The 19,450-nt window shown below is 43.6% G+C and overlaps 1 protein-coding gene across 6 annotated transcripts in view; it reads right to left on the bottom strand.

Annotated features, from left to right (window-relative positions):
* LOC108939258 (sodium channel protein type 8 subunit alpha-like) overlaps positions 1–19,450 on the bottom strand; it is a 63,526-nt gene that overhangs the window by 3,644 nt on the left and 40,432 nt on the right. For 4 of the 6 annotated variants that reach the window (XM_018760426.2, XM_018760428.2, XM_018760425.2 and 1 more), the window contains 7 exons: positions 18,869–19,339; positions 15,995–16,112; positions 14,738–14,892; positions 13,822–13,995; positions 6,259–6,381; positions 549–833; positions 23–76 (listed from right to left, as the gene is read on the bottom strand). In XM_018760426.2, coding sequence (XP_018615942.1) covers positions 23–76; positions 549–833; positions 6,259–6,381; positions 13,822–13,995; positions 14,738–14,892; positions 15,995–16,112; positions 18,869–19,339 — 1,380 coding nt within the window. The remainder of the gene's footprint in view (positions 1–22; positions 77–548; positions 834–6,258; positions 6,382–13,821; positions 13,996–14,737; positions 14,893–15,994; positions 16,113–18,868; positions 19,340–19,450) is intronic. The other 2 variants (XM_018760431.2, XM_018760430.2) reach the window with 1 other exon arrangement.

The raw sequence follows: 19,450 nt of genomic DNA, 5'->3' as shown, positions 1-19,450 counted from the left end.
AACAAAACCATTAAAGACGCACCTTTCTGGAATCTACTGCCGCATACATAATGTCCATCCAGCCTTTGAATGTAGCCTTGAAGGGTGAGAAAACGGTAAAACGTTAGAGTACGGAACATTTCTTTACCCGTTCGGAGTCGGACCACAAAATGGTGTCGTTATCGGGTGTGTCGAGGAACTGCAACTCAGGATTACTGAGGGCACTAAAACCATGTCACAGACAGCATGCTTGGCAAAACCCTGCTCTCAAAGTCATACGTGTCTTAAATTCAATGATGTAAGTTACTAAACCATAAATCACTTGTGTTGATCACGTTGAGAATGTAACACGGCGCAAGTGGGCCATAATTTGTGTTTCAGAGGAAATCGGGTGAAGGAAGAAGGTGTACGGGGGGCTCATGTGAGCCTCGGCCAGTGTAGGTAGAGTAAAGGTGCGATGGAACTGAGGGAACCAGGCGTCAGAGGTGGAAATGAAGCAAAGAGCGGTAGGAGACTGGATGAGCAGAGGTGGAAGGAGGAGATGATGGAGAGAAGAAAGGCACACTCACCACTTGCAGCAGAGCAAGGTACCCTGCACCAACATTGTCAAAATTGATCTTGACATTTTTCCATCTGATGTCACTCATGTTGGCGTTGATGTAGTTGAAGCACTCCGTTTTGTTATTAACCTCCGTTGGCAGGAAGCGATACTCCTCTGTCTCATTATAGCAGTAGTAGTACTTGCCCGCAAACAAGTTGACCCCCATGATACTGAAAATCAGCCAAAAGATGAGGCAAACCAGCAACACATTCATAATGGAAGGGATGGCACCCACCAAGGCGTTGACTACCACCTAGAGCAGACCGGGAGAGACAGGGTACCACAGTGTGAGTATATTCGAGCTCGTTCACCGACCCGCAGTCACACACGCATGCACAAACACGCACGCACGCACACCTCAGAGCTGCTGCATACTTGTGTGACGCCAACGCAACACTTGGCACATAGTTAAAACCGAACACTTCCACACATCCTCCAGTTTGCCTTCGGAAGCCGATACTGTTTCGGAACCATATCGATATTAACGTGGGGAAGGACTCCTGCAGATTTTAGAAAATGCATTTTTACGAGTGCCTGGTTGAAGCCAGAAGGAACAGGTGAGGAGGTGTGAGCCATTGTGAGACTGAACAAAAAGCACTTTGTTGCCCTTGAGGGCCAGAGATGGGACCTCCCGATAATAATTATAATAATCGCCATTAGTGGCTACATCACTTTTATCTTTTTATCAGCTATCAATTGTTACTTAAGACCAGAAGGATTTCATCGTCTTCTCATAAAACATTCGACCGTTTCTAGAAGCGGACATCTAATGTCCAACAAGCGTTGTAGATCTTCACGGTCTGAAGTGTGGCTTTGACGCCACGTCACTGCGTGACCTTTAACCCCCGTACGACTCCGCGTAACTCTGGAATTGACTATTTACATCAGTCTCAATATTTTATTGCGACTTGCAAAATTGACGTGTTTTACGCATTTAACCTTTAGGCACACTTGTATGCAGCTTTCACTCTGTTTCCGCACGCACGCACACGGCACACACCTAAATTCACATTTGCAGTGAAAAGCTAAAGCACTATACACACTCGTCCACACGCTTCTCCATGTTCTCGACCCACACGCACCTCCCCCTCCCCTTCGTAGCCTCGCTCCAATCAAACACATAGCAATGAGCTCAGCGCACGCTAAACCGCTCACAGTATTAGTGTAATGCAGGCTGACCAGTAACTCTCAGGCAGACAGCTGAGCATGCATGTCTTTTGCAAACTCATTTCCGTAGCCATATTCCCCCTCAGACTGACAACGGGGAGCTTTCGCTGGATTCTCTCAGCACATGGTAGGCAGCGGCTATGCGTGCCGCGTGTCATGATCGCGCTCTTTCCGAATGCAGGACGCTCGCTTCTTCGCGGTAACGCGGTTTCAAAGCCCGGCAAAACGTATCGCATGTTCCCTCGAACCCGGCTTTGGCAGCGGGAATCAATGGATGCGCCCTCCTTCGGTTCCCGCGTCCGCGCTGCTCTCTCCTCTTCTAACGCTGCAAGTCACGTGGCTCTGGAGAGCTACACGTCAGCTGGAGGAATGAGAGCGCACCGCTGTGAACAAGCTCACGTGCACCTCGTACACCAACAGAGCTGCTTAGCCAAGGTGGACTGTAGTCTATAGTCCCAGCACAACGCTTCGTGCCTTCGTCCGGCCGTCGAAGGCTCTGGGGCACAATCGACAAATGACGTGGCCGGCCTATTAAAAGCTGCGCGAGGAGGGAATCGGAAGAGTACCCTAACCGTCCAAACCGGTGTTTTCGACTGAAATGCAGCACAGAGCGTCTTCAACGGGGTATATCTGAGTAACGGAAGAAATTAGGTGTACAGTTAGCGTTAGTGAGCTGTGAGGCATGGATGCTGTTTGAGATTTTAATAATTCCACCAACTGCCCAACTAACCCTGCCCTCTTAAGCAATAAACCACTATAGCCAAGGCCATGGAAATACCGTGCTTTAAAACACACAAGACCGCACGGTTAACGCTGCCGAAGGCCAGAGCGTAGCATCCCTGACTATCCGGCGATGGAGCGTCACTGCATCGTGGTTCGATATAACAAATAGTACGCGGTCTGCATCTAAAAATATGGTCCGAATACTAGCAAAGCGCTAATATTGAGCTTCTCTGTGGGACGTGCCTGCATTTGCCAAGAGAATCACAGCTTGCTCTGTACGGTGGTAAATTTAGAATATGGAACTTAACCACGACATTTGAGAAAGGGACATACGTTAGTGCGCCTGAGAAAGAGAAAAGAGGGAAAATGGCTCTCAGTAGTGCATAATGTGCATTGGCAATTGAAGAGTACATGCGTGTTACATGGCATTGTTGTGCAATTTCAGATTATAAATTAAGTAGATAGGTAGATAGATAATAGCAGAAACACAAACACCCCAGTCAACTCAATAGCATATTGAGTGGAATCGTGTGTGGAGCATCAGTCAGCGCTCCCCTGCTCCCCCGCTCCCCCGCTCCCCCGCACAGGGCTCTGTGGGGACCTGGGGACAGCCAACCACAGCAACACAGCCATGTGACACAATCTGCCTGTTGCTGCTACTGCAGCCAGTGGAAGGGGGGGATGTACATGGCTGTGGCTGCAGGTTGCCAGTCGTTGGCCTGGTTATGTTACACTGGAAAAGGCCGGAAACCTCGGGCCACCCGCGCCGGATCGCGAAGGTGGCTCTAACTCTTCCTCGGACACTGAAGGAACAACGGAGGGCTGAGGGATACTACAGAGCCCCGAGGAGATCGTGGCCTTGCGGCTCCACTCCAGTATCTTAAAATCGTAAACCCAAACAGCCAGGTGATTAGTTAGGATATCTGCAAGCTCTACGGGTAATTCCAGAAGTGACATGACATTGCATTTTGAAATTAAGTCTTCGCTGTGGCTGACAAAGAACACACAGTCATGGAATTATGCAGGGGTCTGAATCAAGCACTTACTTTCACAAAGAAGCCTCTACACCACCCACATGGAGCGCATTAAAGTACGTCAAATTGCCGAAGATGACTCAGAGCAATTTTTTGAAGCTACGCCTCTTTCGTACTGATCTCCTTTGTTTCCAGTGTCCCACAAACAGTGCACACACACCATCAGTCAGGGCAGAGCCCCTCAAATACACAGCGCTGAGTACAATCCCAGCTCCACTGAGAGACCAATAAGATGCCATCTTTCAGATTTTCCTTCGACAGTTATTATCAGAAAGGTTTTCCAAAGAGTAGCAGATCAATAAACATATATACATAGATGTACATATATACATATATGTATACGTATAGGTGGGGGCAGAATTTGCCTGCAAATTCCAGTTTTGCCTTTTGTTCCTAGGAAATTAAACCCCACCTCAAACTCCAATTACCCTTTGAATTTGGTTGTTCTGTAGGGGTATTTCTATATAGCAATTACCTTTTTAGACAACATGTACCATAATATTTAACCCAAAAATGACAATACTATTTCAACCTCTGTATTCTTGATACTTTGGAACAGAAAACATGAAAAATATGCACGGGGCAGCGTTTCAGAAATGTAGAGGAGACCGAGTGGAAACAAGACCTCGCAAACGGCTCGTAAGCGTGCTACGTCATTAGTTAGAAACACGATATGGGTGACGTGGTGTACAACTCAAGGGTGAAATGCCCACTATATGTCTGTAAGGCTTTAAAAGTGTTTCGAATGCTTATGAGAACACAAAGCCTTTTATGCTGTCAGACGTGGCTCTGCTTCAGTTACAGTAGCGTGGTGGCTCTGGAATGTGTACATTAAGTTTAAAGGACACTACACAGGACTTTTAAAGAAGACAGGCATCACCACACTCCTAACAGAGTACCGTCATTCTAAGTGCCATGGTGAAGAGGAAACCAAGAAAGGTTCATGGAACTCTCTTGCTTGACAACCATAACGTGCCGTTTTCTGCCGTTAAATATAGTTTGTCATTTTTGGTAATTTCGACCACTACGGAAAGGTGGAGACGACACCACTCTGGGGTCGGCGTGCGTCCCGTGTTGTCGGGGCAGCGTCGTCCCCTTCAAAGTGCAAGGGAACAAACGTCGGCCTTATTCCTCTGACACAGAGTGGAGTCAATCTCGTTGTTCAGTTTTGCAAGACCTTGCCTGCCCAGGTCATCTCCCGTTGGGAGTGGGAGGCAACATCGAGCTCCTGCCACCTGTGTTGTGCCGTGCCGTGGTGTGAAAACGCTAATGCCTTCTGTGTGCAGACAGCCTTGGGCGTTTCCTAAGCTTCTGCTTCGAGCTCAACGAGAACGAATGGGCCTTAAACTGCACCTGGTACCTCTTTGGGATCCTTAATCGGGGGGCTGCTTAAAACAGCCGTATGCAAATTGGCAGGAGCAAAGGTAAAAATGTGGTGATTCCGGCAGAAGCTTAGCAAATCTGTCCATCCCACATACACAGCTATGTGTGTGTTGTAAAGCTCAATTCCATGTGTAGGTCCTGGAGCAGCAGGAGAGTGGGGTGAGCCACCAGCAAGCTGCCCTCCAGCGCTGGAGGGGGCAACACAGGGCCCAATGTGCTGAAGTGGACAGTGACAGGATGGAAGGGGCGGAGAGGTTCGGTAAGAGGGGAGCAGCTGCACAGTGCTAATGTGGGGCAAGGTTTGGTGGGGTGGGGGTGGGGGTAGGGGGGGTGGTGGTTGCTGGGGATAGGGATTGGGGGTGAGAAGAAGCTGGAACTATGAGACAAGGCCACCAGTCCTCAGAGAAAAAGAGACTGGAGTGACAACAACCAGGCGCAACTGGCCACAACCATCAGGGAAAAAGACCAGAAGACGTGATCTACTGACATCAGAGCTACCACCAAATTGAATTAACCTTTCAAATGGGTGACCGCACATAAAAAAACACCAAATGCGGTTATGCATTTAATTCTTTTGATTAATTTGACAAGATCTATGCAGTCGTTTGCACTCTAGTTATTTGGTTCTTGAAAAGCACTGTTCTTTTTTCCATCGGAGGACTGAAGAAAGCATTCAGATCTACTGAGTCTACCGCCCTTTGGGGGATTTGCTTTTTGTGATGGTGCACCTTTGCTACTGGTGGTTCTCTGTACAAGATGCATCAGGGTATGAGGTGAAGTGGGTGTAGGCTAGGGGAGTAGGATAGGGTAGGGGGGTTCTCAGTTAAAAGCAGTAGAGGCTGATAAATCAGGCCAAATGAGCAGCCAATTGCAGATTTAATGTTCTGTGAAATGGCATGAGATTTGAGTATATCAAGGATTTTTTAGGGCTTTTCTTATATTACCCGGGGCCAATTTAATTACCGTTAATATAACAATCACAAATCTACTGTTTATTGTGATGAGGCAGCTTTGCAATAAATACCTCTCTCTTTAATTTTTGCTTCTATGATTGGTGGTCTCAAGAATACTGCAGACGAATAATTGGGTCTAAACAAATAGGTTCCATGGAAATCAGGGAACAGACTTTCCACTATAGCAATTAAATTATTATACACAGTATATTTTTTTTTTTCTCAGCTGCATCATGACTTTTTTCTTTACCACATTAGGTAGGCAGTATGTGTGCATGAAAAGGTGATTTTCTTTTTTTAAGGTCCTGTTTTTTAATCCCCCAATATATCTTTTTTTTTTAACGTTTGATCAGTTCTAGCATGCTTAAACTCTTCAATAGGCATGCAGAAGGATCAGCTGCTTAGCTTTGGATCTTACCCTCATCCCTTCAAAACGTGACAAGGCTCTGAGGGGTCTCAAGGCCCTTAGTGTCCTGAGAGATTTAATTGGCCCTAGATCGGAGTAGCCCAGGGCATTAGCTATAAGGCTGACTATAGACACCTACACAGAAACAGAGAAGCAAGAGAGGTTCCAAACTGTTAGAAGCGAAGGTATTTTCCCTCACAAAGAATGGCCCTAGCATTGGTGGAACGTTCGGTTATACACAAATATTATATACATATATAACTTGGAATTTATATATGTATATAAATATATAGAAATAGTTGTGTTTAGTATAGGTTATAGTTGCGCAAAATATATATATATATATTTTTTTTTTTTTTGGTTGGGTAGGCGGCAGCGCTTGAAAACTTCTTTGTACCTGGAAAGAAAGTGGTGATTGAGAAAGAGAAAGAGAGAGAGGCATAAGAATCAAACAAAAGGGAAAATAAGTGGCAGAGAAGCAAGCACACAAGGCCAATTTCGTACAGAAAGGGCACAAGGGCGGAGTTTGAGGAGGGGTTGGGGGAGGCATTTAGGAGGGAGGGTTCCCTGCGGAAAGAAAAATCCCAAGATACAGACTACAAGAACCTTACCCTGGCCCTTCTAACACTGTCCCGCCAAGTCCCTCTGGGCAGAAGCATAAAATCCCACATAATTTAAGACAGACAAATTAAAGGCACCTATGGAAAAGAATACAGGTCAAAATGTACATGTATGTCATGTTGCCAGTCACAATTGTTTCACACAGCATTGAAAATTGAAGGGGAGAGCCACAGTCACACAATCACAGGAAGGGTAGAGGGCGGAAAGAGAAGGGGAAGTCAGCTAATGTACTGGTACTGCACTGAAGTGACCGAATACCTGAGAGAAACTGGAGCTCGACCAAAGGCCCTGTGCGCCACTCGCCTTCCGCAGCCCCTCGGACCCCCGTCCTCCCAGTACCCTCACGATGTCACGGTCCACGTCCCAGCCTCCAGCCTCAGCATGAGCACGACTCCGTGTTTGTGTGCCCGCTGTTAGTTCTGCACCACTGCTATTATTGCTCTATTTTCGCTTTCAACTAAATGCTGAACGTTAAATGTATCCCTTTTAATCTGCAAACAATACGCTCCTCATGATATGTTTTATTCCCAGCCCTGTTTAACCTTAACTGCCACGAATTGTCATTCATACTGTGCAATTTCTGTTTTCCTAGTTAAGGGTTCTGAACCAATGCTTGAAAGGATGCTACGCACAAATACAATAAAAATACTGATGTATATCAATTAAATTTATGATGGTGTGAATTTTGAACAACATGTGTCAGTGTATGAAACTGTACTGAGCTTCATATGTATTTCATACAAACTTTTCTTATTCTACATTATAAATATCAACATCATCTTTATTTATAGACAATTTAAGCCTTTTCCCTTAAATGTCTCAGCAATACATAAATAAAATGCTATATAACTGATATAAATACTGTGGGTAAAATTTACAGTTAGCTGAAAATAATAATTATGAGATGGTTCAGCAGTTTGCTCACAGGTAGTTTACGGCATAGTGACACTTTGCACTCGACCAGATCTCTTTTTAGCCCGTTGAATGGCTGCTGTTCATCCTGCAAAACTGAAACGCAGGATTTAAAGTAAATACTTTTGCCAGTACACTGACTGCATTACTGCAAAGTGAGTAAGTGAGTGCAAAACTAAAGCAGACACACGCATAACAACTGTTTTACACTTAAAAGAGGCAAGAGACGAATGGAGACCTTACTGGTGTATGACCGTTGGGGCAGCATTAACTATCCCCCCCCCGCTGAATTCTTCACGGCTGCAGCCAATTTGGAGGTAGTGGTGAAATCTTCACACCGTTAGTTTGATCATTACAAACTGGCAGTACTGAAATTGTTCATGCACTTATTCACACCTGGTGTTCCATGTGTAATACTGTAAATCTCAGCTGTAACACCAGTGATGAAACCTCCTCTGCACTGGGAGGGGGCATCTAAGGAGGCAAAGAGTGAATGGGCAGAGAAGTCCATGGACAGCTCAGTTCCTTCTACAAAGGGTATCAAACAGACCTGAGAACACCTCCAACCAGCCACCAACACTACTCGGTAAGAACACCGCAAAGGACACAACATCCAAAGCTGACCAAAGTCACAGAAGGGGAGTTCTAACAAAGGCGGAAGCTTTATTCTGATATCAGCCTTCATAGGTCCAGTTTGTATCCCCATCCAGAACTCACCCCTTCCTCCCCCCACCTTCTCAAGCAGGTTTTTTTCATTGCTTTCTCTACACACACAGTGGGGGGAATCTGAATCCACAATGGCCTGTATCAAGAACTCAAAGCATATGCAGGAAGAACCAAGTACAGGTGTTGGTGAGAAAAAGATATTGTACAAGGTGCAGTATAAATTCATACTTAAATGTAAAATGAATTTACATTCATCAAAGAACTGTTGCTGCCTAATATCCTCAAAGAAAAACTGAAAACAAAGCCATTGATGGTGGACACAGGGTGCTAATATATTTATGAAGATCTGTATATTATGAGCGTCACCTGAATTCATAACACTGGTAGAGATTGGTCTCGGTGTGATTCTGAGTGAAGCACACCGATACTCTAAGCGACGCCTTCAGTCCCTCCTGTTTCTGCCAATTTGCTTTAGTTCTCCGTGCCGGTTAAAAGATGGTGATCAGAGTAACTCCCCATCGAGCGCCCCAATGGCTTTCTATCCAGCTTCAAGAGTGAGAATAAAGATTCCACCTTCATCTACAGAATGATCTTTGGGGGAATTTTCACCTTCAGCCTCAGCCTGCCCCCATGGAGAGCCCCATTTTTGGGGGGCCAGGGCCCCTGGGCCGACTGTGTGGGTGCCTGAAGCGCCTCCTTCCTCTCTCAGTGCTCTGCAAGGCAAGGTTAATGACATCTGTGGCTGTGATCCGATGACGAGAACAAAACAAAAAAAAAAAAAAAAAAAAGAACAAAAACAAAAGCAAAAGCAGAGCCTCCCACCTCCCACAGCCTTTGGGCACCACCAGCAGCCACTTGCCCTTTCCCTCTTTCTCCAGCTCAGCCCACATCCATGACTGGCATCCCTTCTGTGCCACAGCTGGTGGCCGGTGACTCTCTCAGGGGTCACAGGGCTCAGTCAGAGCCCTCACATGCCCAGAGTAGCTGTGTGCTTAACCCTAACCCCACAAGTAGAGCTTTAAAAAAAGTGGCACAATGTTCAGGTTCTGCAACAAAGGAACTAATATTCCATTTTCCCAATCACTGGAAGTATTTTTTGCCACCAATGACTCTTTGGGGATCAATCCCGCTTTGCTAACAATTGCTTTCTAAATCTTACATTTAAAAAAAATCATGAAATTCGCTTTCTAGACAACACAACTTTGTAATTCCAGAATTGGGCATGTTTATCACTCAATAACAGACCATGATATTGCAAGAATAAATATCCAAAACATTTGCTATCCATGACAGTCCATCCATCGCACCTTATTCTGAATGCTCCAGCTGAACTGTACTGTAACTCAGATGCACAGAAACGAAAAGGAGCAAAATATAACAAATAGTGGACCACCATAACATTGTACCTGTACAAAAACCTGTTACAGCACAGAGCATTGTGCTTTGACTTGTGAAGACTGAGAGGCATTTCATCTGCAACATCATTCAGGTCATAAAAGCGTCCTTAATCAGATGAGAAAAGGGGATCATTTACAGTGCTGCAAGGATTTCACCAAATATTGCATATGATTATGGAAACAGCCTGACTGAACAGTTCCTTCATGGGGCCAGATGTACAGTGTTACCTGTTTGCACCTATCTGTGGTGCTTCAGATCCCCTTGACTGGATCAGTGAAGAATCAAAGCACTACTGAGGAGGCTATTGAACACCGCAGTGTGAAGAAGGTTGTTCTAACAGGTTGTCAAAAGACAAACTTGTAGATTTCTAAATCAAGTTTATAATTTATAACTGTTTTTTAAATTTATTCATTTTAAATTGGAGAAATATATCTCACTTAATGATTTTTTTCCACTCAATTTGAGTGTAGCATCGCTGCATTTTTTTATGCTTGTTATGCATTTAGATTTGACAAGATGCCTCCAACTGTTTCATTGTAGTTTTATATTTGTATGCCTTATTTAACTTACTCTCTCTGTTCATGCATTCAGCTCCTACTTTTTCCAGGGACTTGACTCGTGGAAACTATTTCTGAAGACCCCACCATTTACAATGCAGCAGAGAATGCCAAGATCTCAGAAGTTACAAGCCAGCAAACATTATTGTTTATTAAAACTATATTTAGAAGCAAAAACTGGCTCTGAAAGCAGAGACTGACTGGCCATGGTATTGCCATGGTCTTGTACAACATAACATCAATTCCACCCTTGCAGCACCCACCTGGCATCTCCACAGCAACAAAAGTTCAGGCACACATGAACAATGAACAGACGTGTGAAGCACTGGAACAGGAAAGGAATCAGAAACACACACGCACACACACATACACACATACACACACACGCACACACACACACTCACAAACACACAGAAACCTGCAGCAGGCCTAACCTTTTCACCTCTTGATACAATCGGCACGTCTAATCACATGTTAGACCCTTCGCAGATTTTCAGCCATACCACTCGACTGCACAGTCCACAGGTCAAACAGAGATTTGATAGAGAAAGACCGCCCACGACCAGACTTACCATTAGTCGCTTGTCCCCAACACCATAAAATCTCTGTACCACATGAAACAATAAGGAGAACTGCGGGGGTTAGGACTATTGAGGGGTAGGGGAGGGTTGGGGTAAGGACATCAAGGGTCATCACAGTCTCACTGTTCTAGTAAGTTTTACTCGCCAAAACATCACCACCCAACTACAGGTTGGAAAACCAACCCAAGCATTACACTTACAGCTACCGTCCCTCTACAACTCTTGCTGTAAGTGAAGCAAAAGGGATAATGGGAGGAGGCGGAGAATGGGCATATGCTAGTCTTCTTTTCAGTTGTACAAGGAAGGTTAGAACCAGTACAATGGCTTTGGGATGCGGAAAGGGAGAGTGTTGTGAAATGGCCTGGCAGTCGTATCAGGCCAGGGTTCACTCTGCAAGATTGATGGACTTAAAATTTGCTAACTAGACAAATAATGTAAAGGATGCAGCTGCTGAGGTTGCTTCAGCTCTTATACATTAGTGGAGAGTAGCGGCCAATGACTATACACCTAGTTGCTCTTGCACCCAGTTTTAATTAAGACCTAGATCAACGTTAAAAGACTGGGTGAACGTAGCATCCCATAAAACATCATGGAGTGCATGTGCCAATTTGTAAGCACAGCAACTGGATCTTTGTCCATTGGGACAGCAATTTAATTTAAATATTTCACAACAGAATCCTCCCTGACCACCCCAAGCTCTCCTTTTAGAAACCCCAACAATTTGTCCTGGCCAGCATACGTGTTGGGTACTGCTGAAAGGGGTAAGTTAAGGGTCAAAGTTAGTACACAGAGAGGGCTGTAATTCTATAGGAATAGGGACAGTGGTACCTCCAGAATCATCCACTGATCTTTGTACAGGCCACACAGGGGTTAACCTGGCTGTGGGACCCACCTCCCTGTTGTTTTAGCGTGCTTTTTTATTTTCTTTTTAATATCCAACATTGTCAAATGGCTACAGATAGAGTACCTCCTTCCCCTTCAGCCATCAACTCATTCATCTTCTTGAGATAGCACGCTAGTTTTTAGATGCAGGTTTTATGACTGATAAAATACTTCCTGATCTTCAGGATACAAAGAGCACTCATTGGACTAAGTCTTCCCAAACCCCACCTCTGAAAGTTAGCAGTTCAGAAGTTGGCTTGCAAGAAGGACAAGGAATGAAAAACACTGAAGACACCATCATACAACATAGACTGCTAACAAGTTGGAGACAGAGCTTAACATATTGACAAACTATTCCAGTGATGCTTGAATACAAGTCAGCATCATCTAACTGGTGAGTGATGGATGGTAAAATTTGTGCAGTATCTAGCCAGGTTTTTGCACTTGGAGAAGCTTCTGTGTAATTTCTGCTTTAGGCTTTCTGGTTCTGCCCTGTAAACTGGGACAGAATTGTATTCACTTGTCAAATGGAAACATTTCAGTTAAATGGAGAAGGATCTGCTGGAGAACAAAGGATGTCAGAATTAATTAGCAGAACACTGACTTTCAGGATTCAAGCTTCTCTGTTCCATGTGGAGTTTTGGGAAATGCATAAAAAGACAAACAGTTCATGAGAATGCCAGGGAGATGGACCAGCACACTAACGAGAAACCGCATCAAGACTGTTGGATCAGTGTAACAGTTCAGTAATTCATTTCTTCTGCATACAGCAAAATGTCTAAGCACTAACAGGCAGTAAGGCAGGGAAGAAGGATCATCGTGTCTTAACTGGTAAAAATATTCAAGGTCTTTTCTCACAAAGAGCATCAACTTCTGCTAGTGGGCTAATCTAGATTGATTAATCAGAACCTGACCTCTGGCACAAAGAAGGAAAGGTCCTTCCTTGCGTATGATGATACTGTGGTCCGTTCTTCAACTTTGTCTGCTTTGACTCATGACGCCACCATCCTTCGACCAACTCTGTTATACAACAGGGCTGCCCCGAGCAAGATGTTTTCATGGCAGGTTCAGCGACACTGCTGCGCTAATCCAACGTGTATGTCTTTTGTGATTGATGAGAACATCCGTTGTGTGTGCACCTTGCTTTTCGGTTGGGCTCAGGTGTTCCGTAATGTGTGTGTTCATAGTCTTCGTTCTGTTCATCCCAGCATGACTGTACAGAGCTGACTGACATTTCATCCTCACCTCACCACTCCCAGTTGGCTTAATTAGCGATCACGCCATTCCTCAACACATCCAGATTTATCCATTCACACATTTAAGACTAGGTTTTCAGTTACCATGCTTACTGAAACACTGGAGGTTAAACAAGATCAAATTTCAAAGCAATGGTAAAATGACACGACTATTATAGATGTTAGGAAATACTGTGGATAAGCAACATCCCAGTATTCTCAGTAGGGTAAGTTTGTTAAAATTCTGCTGCTTGTGAAATTCTGGAATTAGATGAGCAAATTTAGGTGTGGAAAGCTCTGAACAGCCATGATTTAAGAGGAGTACAGTTTGTTTGTCTTCAGAAGGATTACAGAAATGCTTGAATGCTACAGATATTCAAACGCTTTGCAGGGAGGGGAAGTGCCTGCCAGTCCAGATTAGTTTGTCTCTCGACCCACAGCTTTTCCCATGCGAGATCTACAGAGGAACGAGACACAACCTGCTAAACTTCTTTAAAAAACACTTCTAAATCTTTCTTGCGGATACATAATATCTGCATTGTCGAAGAAATAGGGAAAGACGGGAGGGGTGTTCATAGACTTTGTAGTCAAGAGATAATCACGAGGTGGAATGATAGGCTCCCCTCCGAGCCTTGGCGTGTGTACAGGGTGGTGGACACAAAGAACAGTGTGTGGGGTGAAATACAGATGTTTGAACGGAGAGAATGGCAGGAGGGTACTTACATCCACTATGAAGAAGTCCAGCCAACACCAGGCGTTGGTGAAGTACTTCACAAAGCCATAGGCCACCCACTTGAGCAACATCTCCAGAATGAAGATGTAGGTGAACACTCTGTCCGCGTACTCCAGGATGATGCGGATCGTCTTCCTCTGTTCGATGTAGACATCTTCAAAAGCCTGGGAGGAGGAGAAAAGACATATATTGCATCTTACTTCTTTTTTAGCTCATTTTTTTCCCAGTTCTTCCCATATTTGGAGGTACATCAGTAGTTATCTGATAATTGTCACTGACTATACATAATAATTACTAATTATTACATATTGATATAGACTGGAAATTGAAATTACTGTTATTTTCTAGCAGAAATACCAGAGGATGGGGAAACAATGACAGGCATCCAGGGGTTGGAAACAGGAAAGTCCTGCACTTCTATCGATAGCCCATACATGTAACCAGTAACATACCCCCACATATAATGCCATTCCATCATGCTTTTGCAGATAGGTGCTGAGTGCAAGTCAAGGACTTAACAGTACATACTAACTGTACTCACTCAAGGTTTTAAGTCCCCTAGAGACAGCAGATCTGACAGACATAACAAAACTGCTCACTGCTGTAATCCAAGCCGGACTTCCATGTTAAAAGGCATGAGCGGCCTCCATTAAGATCAGTTATGCCCAGCGCAGTAGGCAAAATCGAATTACTCTCCCACACTTGCACTTAGCAGTGGTGAAGAGACAGGTCCTCCTCCAAATATATGAACTGCACACTTCAGTCACAATTTTTTGAAAAAAACCTTTTCTGCAGGCTCTGGTTCGCCGCGACCCCGCTCGGGACAAGCGGTTGTAGACATTGCGTGTGTGTGTGTGTAAAACAGCCTGTAAAGTGCCTTTGTTACGTGTGTTTGACTGGACATACCAGTGCACCGCTGCTCAGCAGGATCATAAAGATGATGAGGGTCTCAAACCAGTTGTGCTCCACAATCAGGTAGCAGGTCTTCCTCAGGTACCACCAGTGCTTCCCCCAGCCCTCCGTAATGGAGACATCACAACACTTGTATCGCGCTACGCAGGCTGTTGGAGGGGACAGTAAACGTCACACTCTGTTCCACCCAGAGTTGTGCTGCACTGTAAAACACATCCCACACTAACAAGGCTTTTATTCATTTACTTCTCATGGATCATGGAGGCCTTGTCTCAAGTGTCCTGTGTGTATGAAAAACATTGCAGATCCTATTAGCATTTGCTGTTTAACGTACTAGGTAATATATTGACAGCAGAAATGGCCATGCAAATAGCTCCGTGTACGTTGCATTCATTTGTTTTTTGATTCGAAATTGAAAAACAAAATGTGAACGCGAAACATGAGAAAAACGGCTTTTTATTGTTTCTGAGCAAACGCACAAAAAAGAAAAGGACTCGTTTATTAATTATCTCTTTTCGTTTAATCAAGGTGTAGAAATCACAATGTCACAATAGCAAATATGATGAATGCCTTAAAGTGCACAATATTTCCAGTCTAACAAGTAGCCTAACCTAGAACTAGAACGTAGAAGTTCACTTCAAAATCCTGCCGATTTTCTCGGTGGACATGTCATCCTCCCTTACTGTCACTCTTTTGCTGCTTTTGAAAAGCAACTAGTGATCCTTATTACCTTATGATCAATAACTCGGAGCGAAGTCGGCACGTTCGATGAATCCACTGATGGATTGTACGCAGTTTCAATTTATTTACACCCGGCTTGTTCAAGAATACCACAAAACGAAATAACTCAAAGTCAAAAAATAAGATGGCAAGAAACTATAAGTCAGACATATTTTAAATACTTCACATTTTGAGCAAAAAATGGTTTTTAAACATAATTAATTCATAATTTTTTTTAGTTTTTAAAACAAAAAATGACCGAAGGCATCGTAATTTGCCTTTTGTTGTTTCAGTTTCGAATCAAAACACGAATGAACGCAACGTACATGGACTCAAACGGCTGTTCTTTCTGAATATCTAGAGTGAGAGGGAAAAGAAGGAAAAAACTAATAAAGTAGATGTATATTTAACGGATATATTTTTTCTGTCAGTTGGAGCTACTTTTGTATATAAATAGCGAGTTTAAGCACTAGACACGTAAGCATGTGGTGACATCACAGCTGCCCTGGTCTGCCACAAGAGGAACCTCACCTTCTGTCCAGCAGGGGTCTGGGTCCAGGTACTCTTCCACTACCTCCACTACAACCACATCCTCCATCTCTGGCTTGATGTCAATGGTGCTTCCTTCCGAAGAGCTGGTATCATCCAGCTGGGCAGTAGGAGAAACAGTGAGCTGTGTACCATCTGCTCCAAGTCCCATGTAACACACAGTTTTTCAGTGGCTTCTATTTGGATGTGCTAATTCTCTGTGGCATTTGTCTTTCCTACTGGATTGTACTAGAATCACAGGGATTTTAATACGGGGTTTCAACACACAGACGGCTTTAAATATCTCCACGTATTTCTAAACAAGGAAACAAGACTCCTCACTATTGAACATAGCCCATCATAACAAAAATCTGAGATAGCTGTTAATGGAAACAGGTATCCTTTGACTCACACAATGAGCCTTTGGCTTCATATAGCAGGGTTTTTTCTCATTAAATGCGTTATTTTTCAGCTACAGTGCATAGAAAGCTGCATGGTATCATGACAGAAGCTATGTCTATCAATATAAGCAATCTTCTGTGTGATCCTGTGCCACCACTGTGACTATGTTCATGCTAATTCTAGTCAATCTCCAAATTGCACTTTTTGAAGAAAGGCATCTTCTAAATAAATCAGTCAATAAATGTCAGTTAGCTTGGAAACTATGACTTCTAGAATAAATAGCATGACTTCTAGATATATAAGGTAGAGGGTGCTTTATATGTCTGGACTGTGTTCTAAACACGCTGCATCTGCAGCAAACCGTCCAGCAATGGTGTTGAACTGAACCTATTCAGTACCTGATATAGGACACTCCCAATACCATGAACTGAGCTTATTTTGCCAAATGTAAAATGTTTTAACATCCAAGAAACACAACTACATTTAACTGACACTTTTCTCTAAAGCATCTTACAATTATTTACACAGCTAGGTAATTTTACACAAGCAATTCAGAATAAGCACCTTGCTCAAGGGTACCGCAGGCAGAAGTGGGGATCGAACCTGCAACCTTTGGATCCAAAGGCAAGAGCACTATACTATACTACCAGTTACTCAAAGAAAAAAGGTATATGAAATATTTCCCCGAACAAAATAACGGCAAGGTGTGTAACCATCCACCACCTAACAAATATTGCTCATGAAGTTGGGGAACCTGAATTTGAAGAACCTTGACAATGGATATTGTCAACAATGCAATTCTAATATCAGTACATTTAAAGTACCTGACCATAATGATCTTGCCTCAAGAAATCACTGTCAATGAATGGCCAAAAATAGAGTGTGTTTACATATTTTATCTAGCTTTGATTGAATCATTTACACCCGTGGTCACATATACGTGCCATACATAAATCTATAAAATGCAAGATGAATAGAACACATTGGTCTCTTACAATACCAGAGAAGCTGAACAGCAATGAATTAAACATGCAGAAAATGGTCAAGATGAGACTAATAATCTTGTCAGAAGACATTATTTATGGGTCTCTGCTAACCTGGCTTTAATTAACCTCATCTAAAGATGGATGGAAGAACAGACTTTAACACCCATAAGGATGGATGCACTCATTTCACACAGATCTGCAGAGACTGTGTGTGTGAGATTAAGGTGAGGGCTGAGGTCTTCCTAAATGGCAACTTTATACAGGGTGAGAACACAGAAAGGGTGAAGAATCAGGGATCACTATATACTATGAATTATCTTCTTAAAAGACTGAAAATGTAATGTAAAGTATAGTGTACAGGTTTATGGATGATGTCATATGCCCATTATGATTGCAAATGAAGAACAAATAGTAACGCTATACTCCAGGAGAGCATCAAGCCATGATAGTGTAAACGGACAACTAGACAACACGAAAGTATTAAATAAATTCCAAAGTGCTGGTCAGAAACATAGATGGCTTTTTTAAAGTTTTGGTGGATTCTGATACAAATCAACAGTATTTTCCAATATCTGGTAAATTATTTTAAAAATAATAGAGACATTTGATACTGTGCTCTACAGTGTGGAATGACTTTCTCTACAATATATTCTGATTTATAAATGTGGTTTTAAAATTCTCAGAGCAACTTATCCACTATAGCTAAAGGCACAGGTTACCGCAATGCCTTTAAGTATTTTGAATTTACACACACACACACACACACATTCTCAGAACCGCTCGTCCCTTACGGGGTCACGGGGAACCGGAGCCTACCCGGCAACACAGGGCGTAAGGCCGGAGGGGGAGGGGACACACCCAGGACAGGACGCCAGTCCGTCGCAAGGCACCCCAAGCGGGACTCGAACCCCAGACCCACTGGAGAGCAGGACTGCGGTCCAACCCACTGCGCCACCGCGCCCCCATATTTTGAATTTAACACATACTATTCAAATTCTCTTCACTATTGGGTAAACAAGCCATCATTTTACATATCAATTTAAAGAACAATAGCTACGCATCTATATTAGACAAAACGTTGCAAATAATTTTAGTATAACACTGAGTCAACATCAAAACCACACAAAGACCACAGGCACATAAAAATCCTTTGTTAACAATTATGATTTTGAAGAAATAAAACAAATATGTTAAATAAGACTCATATTAAGTAGAGTCCTCTTTGAATCTGAAGACAGACTATGTCAACTCACTGAATGTTTTTAATGCTTTTATGTTATGACGGGAGAATTTTCATGCGGGAGAAATCTCTGGATCATCACATAGGAGACACACTGTCATTCTGTCAAAAGTTGACCCAGAATCTGCAAGTCTTACAGTGGTGTTTAAGCAAACCAAATATGAACGGACTTTATTCATTCTGTGTGAAATTTGCAAAGATTCAAATTCAGCACAGTATACATTCTACACTAAATCTGTTCATACTCACATCTTTGCTCCCCTCGATGTCCGACTCGCTGCTGAAGTCTTCGGTGTTGAGGTTTTCAAAGTCAGACTCACCCACAGCGATGGGAACACGCACGGTGAGGTTGGGGTTGTGGATAAAGGACATGCGGTCCTCATCGATCATATACTTGCCAACGCTGCTGCCAATACCGCTGGTGGTGCCATTGCCATTTTTCTGGTAATCCATCTCTCTGTTGATGTCCACGCCTGTGTGGTTGGCGATGCAGTTGAGTTTCTTGTCATACATGTCATCCAATGGCTTTACCTCCTCCGGCACTGTCTTTTTCAGGATGGTGGCGGCCAGGAGCTGCACTTTGGCCTTCACCCAGGCAATGCCTTTCTTGATGCGGATGACAGAAATCTGCAGGTTGTTCATCTCGCCATCATCATCTGTGGCTGCCAGGTTGTCTGCACTGAAGGAGCTCAGAAGCAAGGCAAGGAACAGATTCAGCACCTGAAAAATGCAAACAGTAATCAGCCCTGAGCCCATACAGCAGAACATCATTACTATGGCCTTTCTAATGACACTTTCACATCATACATAACTGCATCACGGAAAAAACTA

This window comes from Scleropages formosus, chromosome 19, assembly GCF_900964775.1.
Source record: "Scleropages formosus chromosome 19, fSclFor1.1, whole genome shotgun sequence".
Taxonomy (NCBI): Eukaryota; Metazoa; Chordata; class Actinopteri; order Osteoglossiformes; family Osteoglossidae; genus Scleropages; species Scleropages formosus.
The sequence above is the reverse complement of the archived record's forward strand: the minus strand, read 5'-3'. Positions and strand labels throughout refer to the sequence as shown.